The sequence below is a fragment of the Phascolarctos cinereus genome, unplaced genomic scaffold (assembly GCF_003287225.1).
Source record: "Phascolarctos cinereus isolate Bilbo 61053 unplaced genomic scaffold, phaCin_HiC Scaffold_4;HRSCAF=312, whole genome shotgun sequence".
In the NCBI taxonomy this organism is placed as follows: Eukaryota; Metazoa; Chordata; class Mammalia; order Diprotodontia; family Phascolarctidae; genus Phascolarctos; species Phascolarctos cinereus.
In genome coordinates, this window is record NW_027555847.1 from 560287881 (window position 1) to 560306871 (window position 18991).

Consider the following 18991-nt stretch of genomic DNA (forward strand, 5'->3'; position numbering starts at 1 on the left):
CAGGAAAACTCATATTCCCGAGTTTAAATCTGGCCTCAGACACTTACTAGCTATGCGACCTTGGGCAAGTCACTTAACCCTGTTTGCCTCAATTTCTTCATCTGTAAAATAAGCTGAAGAAGGAAATGGCAAACCAGTCTAGTATCTTTGTCAAGAAAATCCCAAATAGGGTCACAAAGAGTCAGACACAACTAAAAATGACTGAACAACTAAATTCGGCAAACCTTAAAATATCAAATAAATTGAAATTGTTATTACTACCACACTGGACTCCTAACTGGTCATCTTTCTGTCTCTTCTTCAGTCCAACTTATTAAAAATAACTATTGTAATGATTTTCCCCCCTAAACACCATTTTAAAAAAAAGTTAATTTATTTTTAGTTCACCATTTTTATCATATCACTGCTATTTACCCTTTCACACAAGGCCTCTTAACCTGGGGTCCTCAAATTAAAAAAAAATTTTTTTGATAGCTGTACTTCAAAATATAGTTGGTTTCCTTTGTAATGCTATTTATTTTATTGTCTGCATTTAAAATATTCTTCTGAGAATGGGTCCATGACTCAAAAAAGGTGAAGAATTTCTGCTAATATATCAAATCCAGACTTCTCAAGGAAGGAATAAAGGGAATAAAAACCCTTTTATATACACCTTCTTATTTACAGTTTCTATATGTAGCATTAATTTTTTAGCTCCCCACTATTTTTGTTGTTCAGTCACGTCTGACTCTTCATGACCCCTCTTGGAGTTTTCTTGGCAAAGACACTGGAGTGGTTTGTCATTTCCTTCTCCTGCTCATTTTACAGATGAGGAAACTGAGGCAAACAGGGTTAAGTGATTTACCCAGGGTCACACAGCTAGTAAGTGTCTGAGGGTAGATTTGAACTGGGGTCCTCCTGACTCCACACCTGATACTCTATCCACTGTGCCACCTTTCTGCCCTTACCAACTGTACTTTCCTAATTTGTATTTCCTTTCTACCTTGTTATGATTTGTGTCTGGTTCCTTGAAAATTATCTTGAGCCACTCTTGGAAACAGTTTTCGAAAAGTCTACTTGTTTTGCATTATAATCTTCTTTGGCGTTATACCCGTATCTTATTCTGTCAATTCTCTAATTCTTTTTATTGTTTCCTTGTAAGACAATCATAGATTTAGATTTTGATTCTACAGATGAAGAAACTGAGGCTCAGATAAGGAGAACAAAAGCTCATTAACAGCATACTTATTGAAAGTACCTCTAGCCCCCAAAACAACACAAAAGAGGAATGGGAAAGAGAAGCAGCCAATATTTCTCTATTCTTTGACAAAGGCTAGTTTTCACAGCTGACTAAGGAAAGAAAGAACTACACAAACTTCCAGATTTCTGTCCCTGGTTTTTTCTTCCTTCTTTCCTGCAACATTAGAGACAGACAACAATTTTTACCTACCTAGGAAGCTTGTCAACTGGGATTTGGGCATCTGGAACATCAAGATCTGGGGCACTAGAGTTAAAATAAGATCAATCAATCAATCAGCCTTTATGAAGCACCTACTAGTACCAGGCACTATTCTAGGCATTGTGGATACAACGGCAAAAGTTCTCAAGAAGCTTACATCCTATAAAGTGGGACAACATGCACATATATAGATATGAAAATCATAAATACAAGGTAATTTTGTGAGGAGTAAAGGGAAAAGGTCCTAGCAGTGGTGGAATCAGGAAAGGCTTCATGTATTCAATGGGCTTTGACTTGAGTTCTTCAGGAAACTAGGGATTCTAAGAAATGCAAGTAAGGAGGGAGGGCAGTCCAAACATAGGGACAGATTGAGGGTTTATGTGCCCAAGACAGTGGTTTATATTTGATCTTGGAGGGTGTGGGAGCCACTGGAGTTTATCAAGCAACAAAGTGGTCAGACTGGAGCTTTAGGAAAAATTTTTGCCACCTATGGGTAGGATGGGTTGGAGTGGAGAGAGACTTGAGGCAGAGGGGCCAATTAGGAGGCTACTTCAAAATCCAGAGATAATAAATGTCTATTGTAATAGTTAAATGAGAATGACTATCACTCATATAACCTGAAAACTCTTTCCTCAAAGAGCTATATGGGATCATTAGGTTTTTATAGTCACTGAATAGTACTAGCCCCATAATCATCATAACAATGTGTCCAAATGTTTTAGTGAAGTTTTAAGTTAAAACTTAATAGTTTTTAAAAAGCTGAAAATGGTTATTAAGTTAACAAAGTTTAGCAGTGCATTAAGACTTTTGGAACTTTTGTATTAAATACTAATCCTGTTTAGTTTCTTTTGTCTTAAAACTTTGGGTAAATTATCAAGTCATGTTACTCTATGTTTGAATCTTGGAGTCTAAAGTCCATGAATAAAGCTTTCAAATGAACCCCTCTACGTCTACTAAGAGGAGGATAACCGTGTTACAACATATACTTTTTGTTTTGTTTTGTTTTTAACAGCATAGTGTAATTACCCTTTTCCTTCTAAAGCTGGACAGATTGGACTCTTGTAATTCTCTACCACATTGCCACAACTGGTGCATCGAGTTTTAAATAAGCTGCCTGAAAAACATAAACAACAATCAGCATTCTTGATAAGGTGTAAAGTAATCCTATTTTTGAACACAGGACATCAAAGCTAGCAGAGACCTTAGAGATCGGTTACTATAGAGGCCTTCAAAGTCAGGACGATCAAATAAGCCCAAGAAGGCTTGGGTTTGTTTCCAACCCTACCGTCCTATCTACTTCATCATTCCCCCACTCTGCCAGGCCTTCCATGTAACTGCCAGACTGTGGACCCCTCACAGCCACAGTCATTGCCACAGACAGTAAACATGATTAAGCACCTACTACATGCCAGGCACTGAGCATGCAAAAAAGAAAAACACAGTCTCTGCCCACAAGGAATTTACAATCTAACAAGGAAAGGCAATACACAAAACAAAACTGAGAAGGTGTGTGCATGTGTGGGTGCCAGAGGGTACCTGTGATAGGGCATGATTTTGGAGGACTCAAAACCAAGCAGAGCAGCTGATGGACGCTAAAGAGTTAGCTGGAAAATTCTGAGCTAAAAAATAAATTAATAAAAGGAGACCTCTACAAAGGAAGGCTTTGGGCAAAGTTTACTGCTCCACCCTTCAGCACTCCAATCAGAAGGGAGAGACATCTGAGAAGATGTTGATATCTAGCCTGAGTTCATCTCCATGATGACATTTTGGTGAAAAGCTTAGTAATGTTTATTAACTTATAATATATGTGTCACATTCAAATGCAAGACTTCGCATTTACCTATATTGAACTTCATCTTATATTCACTCTAATTTCTAACTTGTCAGGGTCCTTTTAGATCCCGACTCTCTCATCTAGGATGTAACTATTCATCCCAGCTTTGTGACATCTGAAAAATAAACAATCACTTCACCTATGTATGTATCCAAGTCACTGGCAAATGTTAAACATATCTATGCCTTGTCTCTCCAACAAGACGTTAGCTCTTTGAGGGCAAGGACCATATTTGATAAATGTTCCATATGCGGTTTTTAAAAAAAATTGACAACTTCGACTATTAAAATAAAGTTTTGCTTAAAAAAAAAGCTCAACATTGTTACTATGGAACAAGAAACAATAGTGGTAGAGAGGGAAAGAATTCTTTGGCAGAATGTCTTTCTCACTGTTTACATTCCATGTCACTATACAAAAATAAAAACAGCACACAAAAACCCAATTCTTCCATGGTAGGCACATAGTAGGCTTTCATAAGTACTTAGTAATTAGTATATTAGTTCTTCGGTAATTTAGCTGATCTCAGCAGAATGAAGGAGCGAGGCAATACGTTACCTTCACTTACACTTGCTACTAGGACTGCCTCGTGACCATGATGGAATGGGTCCCCTAAATTTTGGCAGCCTTAAATTTTGCCTGTGCACTTCTGCATTTGAAAAAATAACCTATTAACCCTTATTAGTAACTTAAACTTAAGTGCTAATGAATGAATATTTTTCAAGAGATCAGTTTAACCACTGATAACGGAAAAATAAAGCAGATGAAAAATGTATATTATCCAGATCATGGTATGTAGCTGAGCAGACCTCCTTGACAGATGCCTTACCATGAAGTTCCAGGAGGTTCTTCGTGCCTGCTCTGCGATGGAGCTCATCAATGTTCTGAGTAATGACTACCACACGCCTTCCTTGGACACTCAGCCGGGCCTCACATTCTGCAATTGCTATGTGGGCTGGGTTGGGATGCTTCTTTAGCATCAATTCTCGCCGGTAATGGTAGAACTCCCACACCAGAGAGGGATTCTTCAAAAAGGCCTTAGGGGTGGCTAGGTCCTAGAGGGGGAAATACATATGAACTATCAAAATGTGATCAATCTTTAAAACTGAGGCACAAAGTCTGGGAACTAGGACATGTGTGTCTCTTACCTGTCTCTTAAGTCTCTGGGTTGGGAACTACTAAAGGTAACCATACCAGTGGGGGCTCATGCACTATAGTTTTTAGCAGTACTGACTCTCAGAGTATTTTCAATCTGAGATAATCAATACTTGCCAAGACAAACTAGGGAATAACCCTAGAGGGAACAGTATATATACAATGACACACTGTTCTCTGAAAAGATTTGACCAATGTATACAGTTTTATCAATAATGAAATAGAGGGGTTCCTAATCTTTTTTGTGTGTCATAGACCCCCTTTGGCAGCTTGCTGAAGCTAATGAACCCTTTCTGAATAATGTTTTTAAATGAATACAAAAATACATAGGATTATAAAGGAAACTAATTATATTGAATTAGTTGTCAAATATTTTTTAAGTTTATAGACCTAGGTTAAAAACCTCTCCTATAATAGCATCCTTGTTTTGCTACTTTCCAAACAACAGAGAATTTTATCCTTTTAAATTATTTTTAAAAATTAGTAGCAAGCAATATATAGTAATCACGTGAAGACCTCGTTAAACTCAGTGAGACTTAGCACTAGGTAGGTCACAGTGATGTATGTTTTGGCCCCAGTAATGCCTGAAGACTGTCTACCACGTAGTAGAGGACTGTGATGTGTATGGATGAGGAAGCATCCACATAGATGAAATCATAGTTTGAAATATTATTTTATCATGGATGAAATAATTGTTGAATTATTTAAATGAATGACAATTTGATCTGTCAAAATCTATAAATAAAATGGAATTGACTGAATGTATCATTGTCAATTTAGAAAGAAGTCTTTGGTAAACTACCCCGGGGACCTATCTTTGACCCTGTGCTATTCAAAATCTGTTAAAGACTAGGATTAGGGCACAGACATGGAATTGCTAGAAACCATGAAGGGATGGCAGAATCCAGATTTTTTAAAAAAAAAATCAATAGGTTACCATCAATGAGTAAGGAACTGAGTAAGATTACATTTATCCCTACTAAATTTCAAGTTCCACTCCTGAATTCCAAAAATTTCACAAATACAGGCTGGGGAAAAATGTTAAGACTTTCCTGAAACAATGTGAAGACTACACGAGAGAACCTTGAGGAGTGTCAGGACAGAATGAAAAAGAGACCCTGTCTCCACACTGAACCAGCAGAGAGCTGGTAGGAGATCTGCACCAGAGGAGTTCTCATATTTGGCTCTTTAAGTGACTCTTTAGATTTATGTATGTATCTCTTTGGGATTAAGCCTTGCCTACTCAAAAGCTTCTTTTGTTTTCTTCCTTCTATGACCACGTCATTCTCTGTAATATTCTGGACTCCATGCTTCCAGTTGGGGAGTTCTACCTCCTGGCTGAGGTGGGAGACTATGAGAGCAATATTAAACATACATTTTCCAGCCATGGACTAGATGGCCTTTGAGGTCCCTTCCGGCTTGACTATACCTATCTGTTACGAGCGATGGTTTCCATTTTTTTTTGGGGGGGGGGAGTCCGGTTATGAGCGGGTAATGGGCGTAATCACTGGAGAAGGAAATGGCAGACCCCACCAGTATCTTTGCCAAGAAAACTTCATGGACAGTACTGGTGTGCTATGATCCAGAGGGTCACAGAGTACGACACAACTGAACATCAACAGGAGTAATAATAATGATGTAAAAAAAAGTGCCAATGAAACATTTGATAATTACATAAAAGAGTAGAAGGACATTCAGAAGGGGGCACAGACAAGTAGGGAAATGTTGGGACTACCATGTTAAATTTACTATAGAACATTAAAAAATAAGCAATACATAATAGATTTACAATTTCATATACAATCCACTTTTTTGTTATTCTTTGCACATAAGATCCTTGTTTGTTGATGTTCATCAAATTCATAATTAAAATTAAAAAAAAACTTTAGAGTGGTATGTATCTATAACAATACAAACACTGGGCTACTGGGCCCTGAGGAGTTGAGGCACTCGCTCTTCTCCCTCTCCACTAATCCTGCTTTTCCCTGCACTCACTGATACTTTCAAATTCTTCATGGCAGTCTCTATTTGCCTGAGCCTTGAGATTTTTAGCTGCTATCAGTTCTATAATCCCCAGGGGATTTAAAAGAAAATATTGAATCCTGCTTTTAATTCTTCTCACGATTAAAAAAATTTGAGTTCTTCCTTTAGTTTCTTGGGTGTCTGTTTTCTGTTGAACCTTATCCCTTGGGATTTTTCATTTGATGTTTCTAGTACGACTTCTAAAATTGTTTTCATATGTCTTTCTCCTGATATTTTCTTGTTATTTTTAAGAGGCATCAAGCAGAATTATTCCTCTAGCTTTTCACTGTGCAATCTTCCAGGAATATTTCTGTTCTTGTCTATTTTTTATCACATCATATTCACCATATCTAAAATAAAATTCATTTTCCCTCAGAAAACCAGTTTTCCTTCCTTACTTCTTCAATTATACCATCACTACTGTACCCAAACCTGTTATACTTGACTCTTTCTTCAAGCTTATTTTTTGTCCCCAACACATCCAGTTTATCATCATGTTGTTCTGATTGTTCCTTCAAAATAGCTCTTCTAACCATCTCTTCCTTAATATTTTCACCAGTACTGTTTTGTTCATAACTTTATCACTTTAGCACGGACTATTTATCATCTCCCAACTAGTAATCACTGTTTGTAGTATTTCCCCATTCTAATTCATCCTGTATTGCTAAGATAAATTGTCCTAAAACACCTCTTTGCTCATGCTCCTACCTTGCTAAAAAAAAAAAAAGATTTACTGGTTCCTTATATATGTCTACAGCACAAAGTCTAAAATCCTCAACTTTGAAAGCAAGACCCTACGTAATATGAACTAAACCTAAATATTAATTGTAAAATCAGCTAATTACTTTATTAACTGTAAAAACTATGAACTTAAGCATAATTATATTCTTTATACAAAAGACAGAAAAGGTTGTATAGAAAATTGTTATCTATTACATGCAGCTTTTTAAAATTCATTTTATTCATTTGTTATATTCATGTGTATATTCACTTGTTAGAAGAGTTTTGTGTTTCTTTTTTTCTTTCTCAATAGGAGGGGAAGATAGAAAAGAGAGGAAATAAATGTTTGATAAGTGAAGAAAATGAATAAAGTACAGCAAATTTAATGACAGTACCAGCCTTGCCATACTTACTTCCTCTTCTGAATTGCCTGCTTCTCTCTTCTTGGTAAATTTGTGTTTTATTGACGCTTTTCATTCATATTCATTTCCACCCCCCCACCCCCCCCATATTATTACTCGCTTCTCAGTTCAACTCCACCTCTCACCCCCAAATAAAAATACTTCCTTATAACAACTAAGTCTAGTCATGCAAAACAAATTTGCACACTGGTCAAGTCTGAAAAATGGGTGTCTCATTCTTCACCTCCAGCTCATCACTGCTGTTGTTCTTCCTTTGCTCTCAAAGAGGACCAATGACATCAGGAGGGTGATGTCTTGAGTTGTGAGTGAACTGGATTTAAGTGAGGTAAAGCTGTGCAAAGTCATCCACCTCACTCGCTCCTCCAGGCATCAGAGTTCAGTGGCAAGACATACGTCAAGACTACTGGAGATGGCCCAGGATGCAGTAGGAGGCCTTGGTCTTTTAAGCTAAGGTCTTCCCCAAATCTCAATTTGTCTGGGGCAACACTCATTCATAATTAAAGGCTAGGTAAGAATTGAGGCAAAAGATGGCCTAGGGGCAGCTAGGTGACACAGTGGATAGAGCACCGGCTCTGAAGTCAGGAGGATCTGAGTTCAAATCCGGCCTCAGACCAAACACTTGACACTTACCAGCTGTGCAACTCTGGGCAAGTCATTTAACCCCAACTGCCTTAAAAAAAAAAAAAAGATGGCCTAGTTTGCCTTCTTAAAACAATCCACCTGGGAGGGGAAGACTCTCAGAGTTTCTTCTCTGCCAAAAGGTGGAAGGCATGCTTCATCCTCAGTCTATGGAGTCAGTACATTGATTTTTTCAATAATGTCAAGTCTTTCCAAGTTATCTTCCTTCACATTATTGTAGTCATTGCATAAACTGCTCTCCTGGTTCTGGTCATTTCACACTATATTAATTCATACAAGTCTTTCCAGGTTTCTTTGAATTTGTCCCTTTTGTCATTTCTTATGGCACAATTCCATTATATCTTTAGCCAGGCCCTCTAGGTGGCACAGTGGATAGAGTGTTGGGCCTTGAGTCCAGAAGACTCATCTTCACGAGTTCAAATCTGGCCTCTGACACATAATAGTCGTGTGGTGCTAGGCAAGTCATTTAACCCTGTTTGCCTTACTTTCCTCATCTGTAAAATGAGCTGGAGAAGGACATGGCAAACTACTCCAGTATCCTTACCAAGAAAACCCTAAATGGGGTCAGATGCAACTGAACAATTCACTTTAAGGTTTTTCCACAGTGATAGGTATAGCTATAAATATTTTTGTTCCTATTGATACCTTTATATCTGATTTTCTGCCTCTTTCGAGGAGGGAAGTATATGCTTAGTAGTGGTATCTCTAGGTTAAAACACCCACATATGTGTGTGTATGTGTGTATATAATTATGTGTGTGTGTGTGTGTGTGTGTGTAAGGGACTTTTTGTCCAAATACCTCTATTTTCCAGAATAGGTGGATCAATTCACAGTGCCGGCAACAGTGCATTAGCGTGACTGTCCTCTCACAATCCCTCCAACATTTGTCATTTCCCCTTTTTTCATCTTTTTCATGTCTGATGGGTGAGTTGGAACCTAAAAATGGTTTTAATGTATATTTCTCTCATTATTAAATGGGCTGGAACATTTTTTTCATATGATGGCTGACAGCTTTTATTTCTTCTTTTGAAAACTGCCTGTTCCTATCCTTTGTCTTCTATTCTTCCTTCCAATCCCAAGGCTGGGCCACTGGATCAACCTCACCCAGAACACAGGGCTAATACCAAATAAGAGAAAGCCCACTCTAATTAATGTTAACAGTCATCAGACTAGTCACAGAACACTTTTAAACTTCTGAATGCAACACCAACCTCAGCTTTCCATTTTCTCCAGAAACCACCAGGTCCTCTGAATGTTGGCACACCACTTTCAGCACTGACCCCAGCCCCTGTAATGATGGCTATATGCTTTGCCTTGGCAAAGAACTTCCGAAAATCTGCTATGTCTAAAAAACAAAGAGGCATAAAAAGATAAACTCAATGTATTATTCATACGCACACATAGCTATGTAACCTGATATGCCCATTTCCTATAGTTCTAAACCTAACATTTAGGATGCATACCTTATAATCAGGCTCATACATTTTAACCTAAAAAGAATTACTCTGCAATTAGACATATGCCTCAGATCCAGTACCACTGTATAGACTGATTCTGTCTTACCACTTTCCTGCTCCACCAGTTTGTACAGTTTTATCAACAAAAACAAAATGGGAGTGCCTGCTCTACTATTAAGGGGAGAAAGGAACTGAATGCCTCTAATATATCCTGGAACTATGTGCTTAGTATGGCATCAGAGGGCTAAAGCAGTTGTTCTCAAACTTTTTGGTCTCAGGACCCCTTCAAAAAGCACCCTTAAAAATTTCTGAGGCTCCCAAAGACCTTGTGTTTATGTGATTTATATCTATATTTATTATTTAAATTTAAATTATTTAAATATATTTGGTCATTACATAAATATATCTATATTTATATTATCATATCCATACCAGTATATCTATCAATATTAGACATTAAAAACATTTGTTAATTCATTAAAAAATAACAGAAACCATTACACATCAACTATTTTTACGGGAGAAAATATTTTTATGAGAACATATTTTCCAAAATGAAAAGAAATTAGTGAAAAGAGTGGCACTGTTTCATATATTTTTGCAAATCTCTTTAAAGGCTGACTTCATAAAAGACAGGTAGATTCCATATCTGCTTCTGTGTTTAATCTCTTGAGATTCGCTATTTTGGTTGAAACACATGAAGACAATCCAGCCTCACAGACAGATGTAGTTGGAAAAAGGAGGAGTATTTTAACAGTCGGACAATGTTTCAGAATTATTAAGAAAATAATTTTTACCCCAAGGATCCCTTGAAAGGGTTTTGGGGACCCTCTTCTGAAGACTACACTTTGAAAATCACTGGGGGAGAAGAAACTTAACCAGCTCATCTAGTCTTTCATATCACTTTGGTCCCAATCACCTCACCCCTTTGCTGAAACATCCATAACTTTGGGAAATCATCTGAAAAAGACTTTTTTTCTTTTTGTCAAAAAAAAAAAAAGGCTACATTTTGGGACTAAAAATGTTCATCCTAGAGGAGCTCAAACAAACATGATTGATCTCATTGAAGCAGTTTGTACTGATCTAATCTACTAAAATGCTAGGAAAGTTAATATGAAAATGTATAAGTAGTTTAAAAATATTTTAAAAAGGCAAACAGCACTTAGCTACTAAGTGTCTACAAGGATGCTATATTCAAATACTATTAAGTTAATCATAAACACTGAATGAATGTTACTAGTGTTTGGGTAGCAAAAATGAAAACTATTTAAAGTATATTCTGGAGATAAAAGGCTTATTATATGACATGCAAAATTTAATAAATATGATCAGGTGAGATTAATATTCCTCTCCTAAAGAAAGACTCCCTTGTGATCAAAGACTTATAAGCCCTAATTTTGTTGTGTTTTCTTTTTCCGGCCATGTTGTCTAGGTGAATGGTTTGTAAGTGACTTGATACCAACACTATGCTCATTCCTGAGATTAGATTTTGTGGAAGGGCAAGAAAGTATGAGAATATAAGGATATTTTAAAACTCTTTAACCTTGAAGGTCTTTCCAAAGCATTCTCATGCTGGGGATCAACAGATTATTAAAAGGTTGTTAATAGTAAAACGATATTATGCTATATTAAAAATGACTACATTAAAAAAGGAAAAAATTATTTAATTCATTGATGACTAGGTTTAGAATCTAGTTATGTTAAAGAACCATAAAATCTTAAACAAACAAAAATATGCTTCTTAGCTGATTAAAAAAAAACTTGGGAAATAATATGATAGAAAGAACATAGGACTGAGAGGAGGTACCCTGGCAAATTTCTTAACCTTGAAGGACAATTAAAATCTCCTCCCAATGCCTCCCTACTGACACCAGAAATTCAGTTAACTGACTTTCATTTCACATTTAGAAAAAAGGTATTAAATGCAAATATATGTGGGAGAACTAACATACCAAATTAAATTTGCATCAAGGTATAAGGTTCTTGGGCTCTGGGGGAGTGGGGGTTTAGGATGGTTCAGAGCACAGAAAGAGTCACATGAGGGCTATGAAAACAAGGATGCCTGTATTTTCAGTTTTCTCTAAGGCCAGTTTTATCATTAAACCTCTTTAGACTGTAAGCTCCTGGAGGGCAGAGACTGTCTTTTGCCCCTTTTTGAACCCCTAGAGCTAAGCACAGTGCCTGACCCACAGTAGGCCCTTAGTAAATGTTTAATGAATTTCCCTATGCCACCTTTAGCTCTCTGATAAACAATCATAATTTTCATATCTTTCAAAACTCATGTGGAAGATGAAATGGGTTGAATAACTATAAATTCTCTTACTTGAACTTGCATGAGACATTGCTACACAAGTCTTAAAGGTTTTATGGGCAGGACGAGCCTTCAATCCCAATTCACGAAGCACTTGGAGAATCAGATGTCTAGTTGCAAAATGGAGCAGACTCATCAGGATTTTCTTAATAATTCTTGAAGGGGAAAAAATGTAATGGACATGATCAGAAAACACATTTCTTTGGTTGCTATTCATTCAACAAGCACTCACTAGAATTTCTTAGGCACTTAGAAGGGTATACCTCTGTCCCTATATCCCTAGCACCTCTACAGTGTGTGTAAGTTAGCACTTAAATGCTTTTGACTTATCAATCCATTGATTCATTCATTCATTCATTCATATCTTTGCTTATGCCATTCTGGTTAAAAGAATAACTCTGTCTTCTGCATCCTACCCATCATCCTTCAAAACCTTACCTTTTCTGAACACCTTGATTACCTTGCAAAGTCCTTTTATGGTCATCACATTGTATTCTATATATCATCTGTATATAGATGTTTCTTATCTCCACACATGCATTTATTGTACAGCATTACATCTTAGTGTATGTGTCCTATTTCCTGCCTCCTCCTTCTCCCCCACCCTTCACCAGATTGTAAACTCCATGAGAGCAACAGATACCACATTTCAGTTACTTTGGTGTATCTAACTTACTATATAGAGCTTTGCATTTAATAAACATCTGTCAAATGGATCCCTTTTTCAATTTAGTAGAGTAGATAAAATATGAACCCAAATATCTAAAATAATATGAGGTATACACAATGTGACAAATGCATGGAAGAGGTACAGATAAAATGCTAGGAGAGGTTAGAGCAGGGATTCTTTCTCCCCCCCCCCCATTTAACAGTATTTTATTTTTTCCAATTACATGTAAAAATACTTTTCAAAATTCACTTTTATAAGATTTTGAGTTTCGAATTTTTCTCTCCCTCATTCCCCTCCCCCCTTCCCAACATGGCAAACAATCTGATATAGGCTATACATATACAATCATATTAAACATATTTCCACATTGGTCATGTTATGAAAGAAGAATCAGAACAAAAGGGAAAAACCATGAAAAAGACAAAAAAAAGAGAAGATAGTATGCTTCAATCTGCATTCAGACTCCATAGTTCTTTCTTTGGATGTGGACAGCATTTTCCGTCATGAATCTTTTGGAATTGTCTTAGATCATTATATTGCTGCGAAGAGCTAAGTCTATCAAAGCTGATCATTGCACAAGTTGCTGTTATGGTGCATATGTTCTGGTTCTGCTCACTTCACTCAGTATCAGTTCGTGTAAGTCTTTCCTGGTTTTTCCAAAATCCACGTAGAGAAGGAGTTCTTAGATTTAATCTCCCTCAGACAGAAGGGTGGGAGGAAAAAACTCTAGAGTTATCCATTTATGCCTTCCTGCAAGCCACATCTAGACACACTCATGTAGATACACATAAGCTGAATGTTCAACACACACACACACACACACACACACATATTTACAAATGTAATTGAACACTACTGTGCCACAAGAAATAATAAAGAGAACAACTGCTTTTCTTTTCTTTTTTTTTTTTTGGTGAGGCAATTGGAGTCAAGTGACTTGCCCAGGGTCACACAGCTAGTAAGTGTCAAGTGTCTCAGGCTGGATCTGAACTCAGGTCTTCCTGACTCCAAGGCCAGTGCTCTATCCACTGCGCCACCTAGCTGCCTCCAAAGAGGACAATTTCATAGAAACTCGGAAAGATGTACGAACTGGCAAGTGAGCAGAAACAGGGGTAAGAATTTATACAATAAACAACAGGGATATGGTAGTAAATATTTAACAACCACCTCCTGGAATGGGGGAGAAATGTACACAACACACTCTTAAATTTAATCTGCACTATAAACATTTCCTCCATCACATTCTTGAGTTGAGACAATTAATAAAACAATCAATAAAATACTGATTTGTAGCATTTACCAATTTCTGAGGTGTATTTAGCAATCAGTTCTCATGAGCCTTTTCAGCTAGCTCAGATACACTTCTGAATAGCAATATTATAAAAACAGACTTAAGATCTCTGATCAATGCAATGACCAACCACAATTCCAAAGGACTCATGATGAAGTATGTGAGCTACTTCCTCAGAGAAAAGCAAAAGGACCCATAGTATAGATTGAGATATGAATTATTTTGCACATGGCCAATAATTTGCTTGCCTATGTACATTTGTTACAAGGACTTTATTTTTTCTTTTAAAATTGGAGTAAAGACAGGAAATAAATGCTTGCTAACTGAAAAAGTAAACAAAGTACAATAATATACTGCAAAATAATTTTTACTTTACAAAGTGATTCACAGTGAGGCTCCTTTAAAAGATGAGCTAAGCTCTCCCATTCTGAAATACAACTTTATTACACATTCTCCAATTATAGATGGTCAAAGAACAGCCCTTGTGCTGTCCACCAGTACCCAAACTTTTACTATCTAACTGGCTTGTATATTGTACTCTTCCAACTATCTATTTCCTGGATGCATTTCATGCTACTTTTGGCATACAAATCATCATTAGTAACACGAGATGAGGCAGTTAGGTAGCAGAGGGTAGAGTGGTAGCTTGAAGTCAGGAAGGCTTACCTTCCTTAACTCAAATCTAACCTCAGATACTTCCTAGCTGTGTGACCCTGGGCAAGTCACTTAACCTTATTTGCCTTACTTTCCTCATCTGTAAAATGAGCTGGAGAAGGAAATGGCAAACACTCTAATATCTTGGCTAAGAAAACCACAAATTGGGTCACAAAGAGTTAGGTATGACTGAAAAATAACTGAACATTAGATAAATTACTGGAGCCAGTCAACTGTCAAGATAGAGGAACACAGCTATGATTTGTGCCCCAGGCAATTCCAGTTGGTGTATATTCTGCTAGGCCAGCAGTGTCTCTGCTAATTGCAGGTCCTAGAAGAAAGTAATAGTTTCAAAGTAGGACTTTGGTCCTTTCTCATACATAAGGAGTATCACTTCTTCATCCTGGCCTATGAGGGGGACTAATCCATGAGCTCATTGTTTTTACAAAAAAATGAAGAAAGGCCATATTATCTATGGGAATTAAAGGTCAATGATGAATAAAAAACCACCAAGGCATTTTTTCCCAACTAAATCAGGGTACAAAGAAATATATAAATACATAAATAAATGTATGTAATCTATAAATACACAATAAATATGATATGTAGCATACAAATATATGCACATATATGTACACTTGTGCATATATGTATACGTATGCACATATTCATTCACAGCTCCCATATATACATGTGACTCCCTTTTCCTAATACATCTGGTTTTCTGAGTAAAATAATATATTATATATTTATATACTATATATATTTTATTTACTTATTTATATATTTATACTATATATATTTGTTATACATATAACAAATTATATATTTGTTATATATATAACAAAGTATACATGTATACAAAGGATATGCAAGAAATTCGTTGGTATAATATTTAGCACAGAATCTTTCTCTACTTTTAGTAACTTCAGGTAAACCATATCTCCAAGTAAGGGGAACTTAGAGACTTGCTTTTCTCAAGAAGCTAGGCTAATGTAGGGATATATTTAACAAATCTCTGTGTTATTCTTACTGATAGGTGATTCTAGTAAAAAGAAATGATGTATTCTTTCTCTCAAGAGAGAGGAAGAAAAGGGCAGCTAGTAAAGCTAATGGTTACCTTTTTTGGATGACTGTCTTAGAGGAAAGGACCATTAGTAAATGCTTCCTTAAGTTACTGTCTCAAGAGAGAAGGAAGACAACTAGCAACCAGCCTTTGGATGACTTGATTAACAACTGAAAACTCCCTTTTCCTCTCTCGTGTCAATTGCTTTACACCAACTTTTGTAGGAAATTGTGTTAAAATCACCTCACAGATGAGGAAATGGAGGCATAGAGCAGTTATTTCCCTAGAACCTAGACTGAAACCTGGACTTCTGGCTTCAAATCCAGTGTTCTCTCCATGCTACTTGACTCACCACCATGAAACTTCATGAGCCAGTGTCTCAGTGCATAAAGTTTTATAAAGTGTTTCCCTCACAATAACCTTGCGCAATAAGTAGCATAAATTACTGTCACTGCCAATTTATATTTTATTTTATTTACTTCATTTTTTTTTTGCTTTTAGGCAATTGGGGTTAAGTGACTTGCCCAGGGTCACACAGCTAGTAAGTGTCAAGTGTTTGGTCTGAGGCCGTATTTGAACTCAGGTCCTCCTGACTTCAGGGCCGGTGCTCCATCCACTGGGCCACCTAGCTGCCCCCCACTGCCAATTTATAAAGGAGGAAACTGAGACTCAGCAAAATTACTTGACTTATTCAAGCTTACATATCTCAGAAGATTAGGAGCCAGGACTGTCCAAATTCAGTGTTGTTCCCAGCACACATACTGCTCGAAAGCCCAAAAGAAGTTGCATTTTACATAAACTCATATTCTCTTTTACATAGCCGCCTGTCTTTTCCAAGCAAAGTTAGTGAGGTTCAGTTTAAAGGGAAAGGCAGTAGAGCCATGCTAAGAAAGTGACTAAAATGGCCATATCCTTGGACCCAGAGAGCCTACCCCTGGGCATATACACCAAGGAAGTCAAAGATAGAAAGATCCCTTACACACCAAAATATCATCGGCACTTTTTGTACTAGTAACAACAACAAAAAACCTCTGCAAAGTAGATGTCAATCAACCAAGGAATGGCTAAACAAATTGCGGTATATGAATGTAATAGAATATTATTTTGCTGTTAAAAAAAGTGGAGGGAGAGGCAACTTGGCTGGTGGAGAGAAAGTTGAGCCAGGTAAACTCCTCTCTAACACACTTTGGCAGTTCAACCCAGGGCACTTTCTCAATGCTCTAAGACTTGAAGTTGAAGAGAAGGTGTTGATCTGACTGGTAGAGGAAGCTCCTCCCTGGAAGCCCTCTAAACTGATGAAAACATGTTGGAGAAAAAAATATAAGTATGAATAAAATGGCTGAAGGAATTTTTTTTTTAACAATCAGTTCTCATGAGCTTTTTGAGCTAGCTCTGATACACTTCTAGTTTTGTTTTGTTTTGCTAGGCAACGGAGTTAAGTGACTTGCTCAAGGTCACACAGCTATATAAGGAAGACTTATATGCTATTAAGTGGATATGATATGAAGCCTAATACCAAATGGAAGTATGCAGAATGACAAAAAACAATAAACACCACTACCACACAACTGCAAAGAGCAAAAAACCATGGAACCACTAGAGAAGGACTAGACTTGCCCGTGAGGAAAAGATGAGGATGCACCCTCCTCTTGTTTAGTGGCGTGCCATGCTGCCACGTAAAACTACCTTCCTGTACTGTCCATTGTAATCCAATGGGGATTAGAATGTAAGCTTCTCGAAAGCAGGGCCTGGTTGGGTTTTTTTGTGTTTGTTTTTTCATTTCTTTGTATCTCCAATGATTAGCTCGGGGCAAGCGCTTAATAAAAGTTACATAAAGTTGAGTTTCTTTTCCCAGTTTTAAATTATTATTTTTTTTAAATGATAGTTCTCCGGGTAGGAGAGGTATAAGCAAATGAAACTAATAAAATCTCTCTGAAGATAAAAAGGACAAGCAGGCCAAAAAACCAGCGGTCAGCGCGGCCTCACTTTCAATGCCCACTGCCCCAGGCGGGGCCCCCGGCGCCGGGCGGACAGTGGCCGCTCTCCGGAGCCCCGCCGTCCGGCTCAGCACGCGCTGACCACGCTTCACCCGGTAAACAGCAGCGGTCAAGGTCGGGGAGGCGTGAGCGCGTGCAGCCCCGAGGCCCTCTCCGATTGGAGCAGGGGAGGAGAGGGCCGGATGTGACCCTGCAACAACCAAAGAACAGACAGCAGAAAGGGACGCCCCTGCTCCACCCCCGGCACGCCGCCCCTTCCCGAGCATACGCGGGAACGGGGGGGGGAGGGGGCGGTGGTAGTTTCGGCCGCGGCGCTGGCTGCCCCTCCCCAGCACAAGCTGCACTCTTTCCTTCCCAGCGCACGGGCACAGCCCGCCTCCGCAGCTCCCCAGCCCGCACGCTCCTCCCAGCCCCCTTTCACCCTCGGCCTCCCCGGGGCCTGCGGCCGCTGCAGGCTGGGACCTAGCTCGCACCCGCTCTTTCGTGCTTCGGCAGAGGGCGGGAACCGGGCGGGGACGCGAGGGGAAGGGAGGAGAGAGCGCCCACCGAGGCAAAAGCCTGGCGCGTTAAGGCAGGAGGAGGGGCGGGGGATCCAGGCAGGCCCCGGAGCGGGGTGGTGGGCTCGCCTGGCGACACCCGGGCGAGCACCCACCTGCAGGGGCAGCTGACGGCGCGGCAGGAGGAAGTACCAGGGGCTAGACCACCCCCCGACGCCCAGCAGCGGCTCCAGCGTCCGCCCCGGGGAGGGAAGGCGGAAGGGAGGAAGGGGGCGGAGACTGCGCTGTCACGCCCCGGGAGCTCTACTGCCACCCGGCGGAGCCCTCCCTTGTTAGGGCCCAGTTGCACAATGCGGGTGGGGGAGGGGAGAGAACGCCAAAATGTGGTGTGGGCATAGCGTGATTTTTGGTCCACTCTGGCTATTCCATTCCCCTGCCTAGGCGGGGAATTTCACGCTTTCCATTTGTTTGTAGAAAAACTTGTGCAATACACTTACTGTTCACTGCAGAAGCTAAGCTGCAGGTCTCTGTAATGCTGCGGACCAGTAATGAATAGTATGCTCCCCATGGGTCAAGTCAAATCAACAAACATTTAAGTGTTGAGCATGCGCCAGGTACTGCTCCTAGCGGCGGGTATGCAAAACAGAGGTAAGAGACCATCCTTGTCCTCAAGGAATCTAGTGGAAAGACAACGTGCGAACAAACTGCTAGATATATCCGGGAGCAATTGGAAGTAATCTCTGAGAGCAGGCATTTAGATTAAGGAGGACTTGGTTTAACAGCTCTACTGACTCTTATCCAACTGCTCACCACCGTGCCTG

The 18991-nt window shown here is 38.9% G+C and overlaps 1 protein-coding gene across 1 annotated transcript in view; it reads right to left on the bottom strand.

Annotated features, from left to right (window-relative positions):
* Positions 1–18438, bottom strand: part of SIRT5 (sirtuin 5) — a 32311-nt gene extending 13873 nt beyond the window's left edge. The window contains exons 1-6 of the mRNA XM_020986778.2: positions 18326–18438; positions 12008–12150; positions 9439–9572; positions 4099–4324; positions 2465–2552; positions 1430–1483 (exon numbers count right to left, since the gene is read on the bottom strand). Of these exons, the coding sequence (XP_020842437.1) occupies positions 1430–1483; positions 2465–2552; positions 4099–4324; positions 9439–9572; positions 12008–12131 (626 nt within the window). The 5' untranslated portion in view covers positions 12132–12150; positions 18326–18438. The remainder of the gene's footprint in view (positions 1–1429; positions 1484–2464; positions 2553–4098; positions 4325–9438; positions 9573–12007; positions 12151–18325) is intronic.
* Positions 18439–18991: the final 553 nt, after the last annotated feature.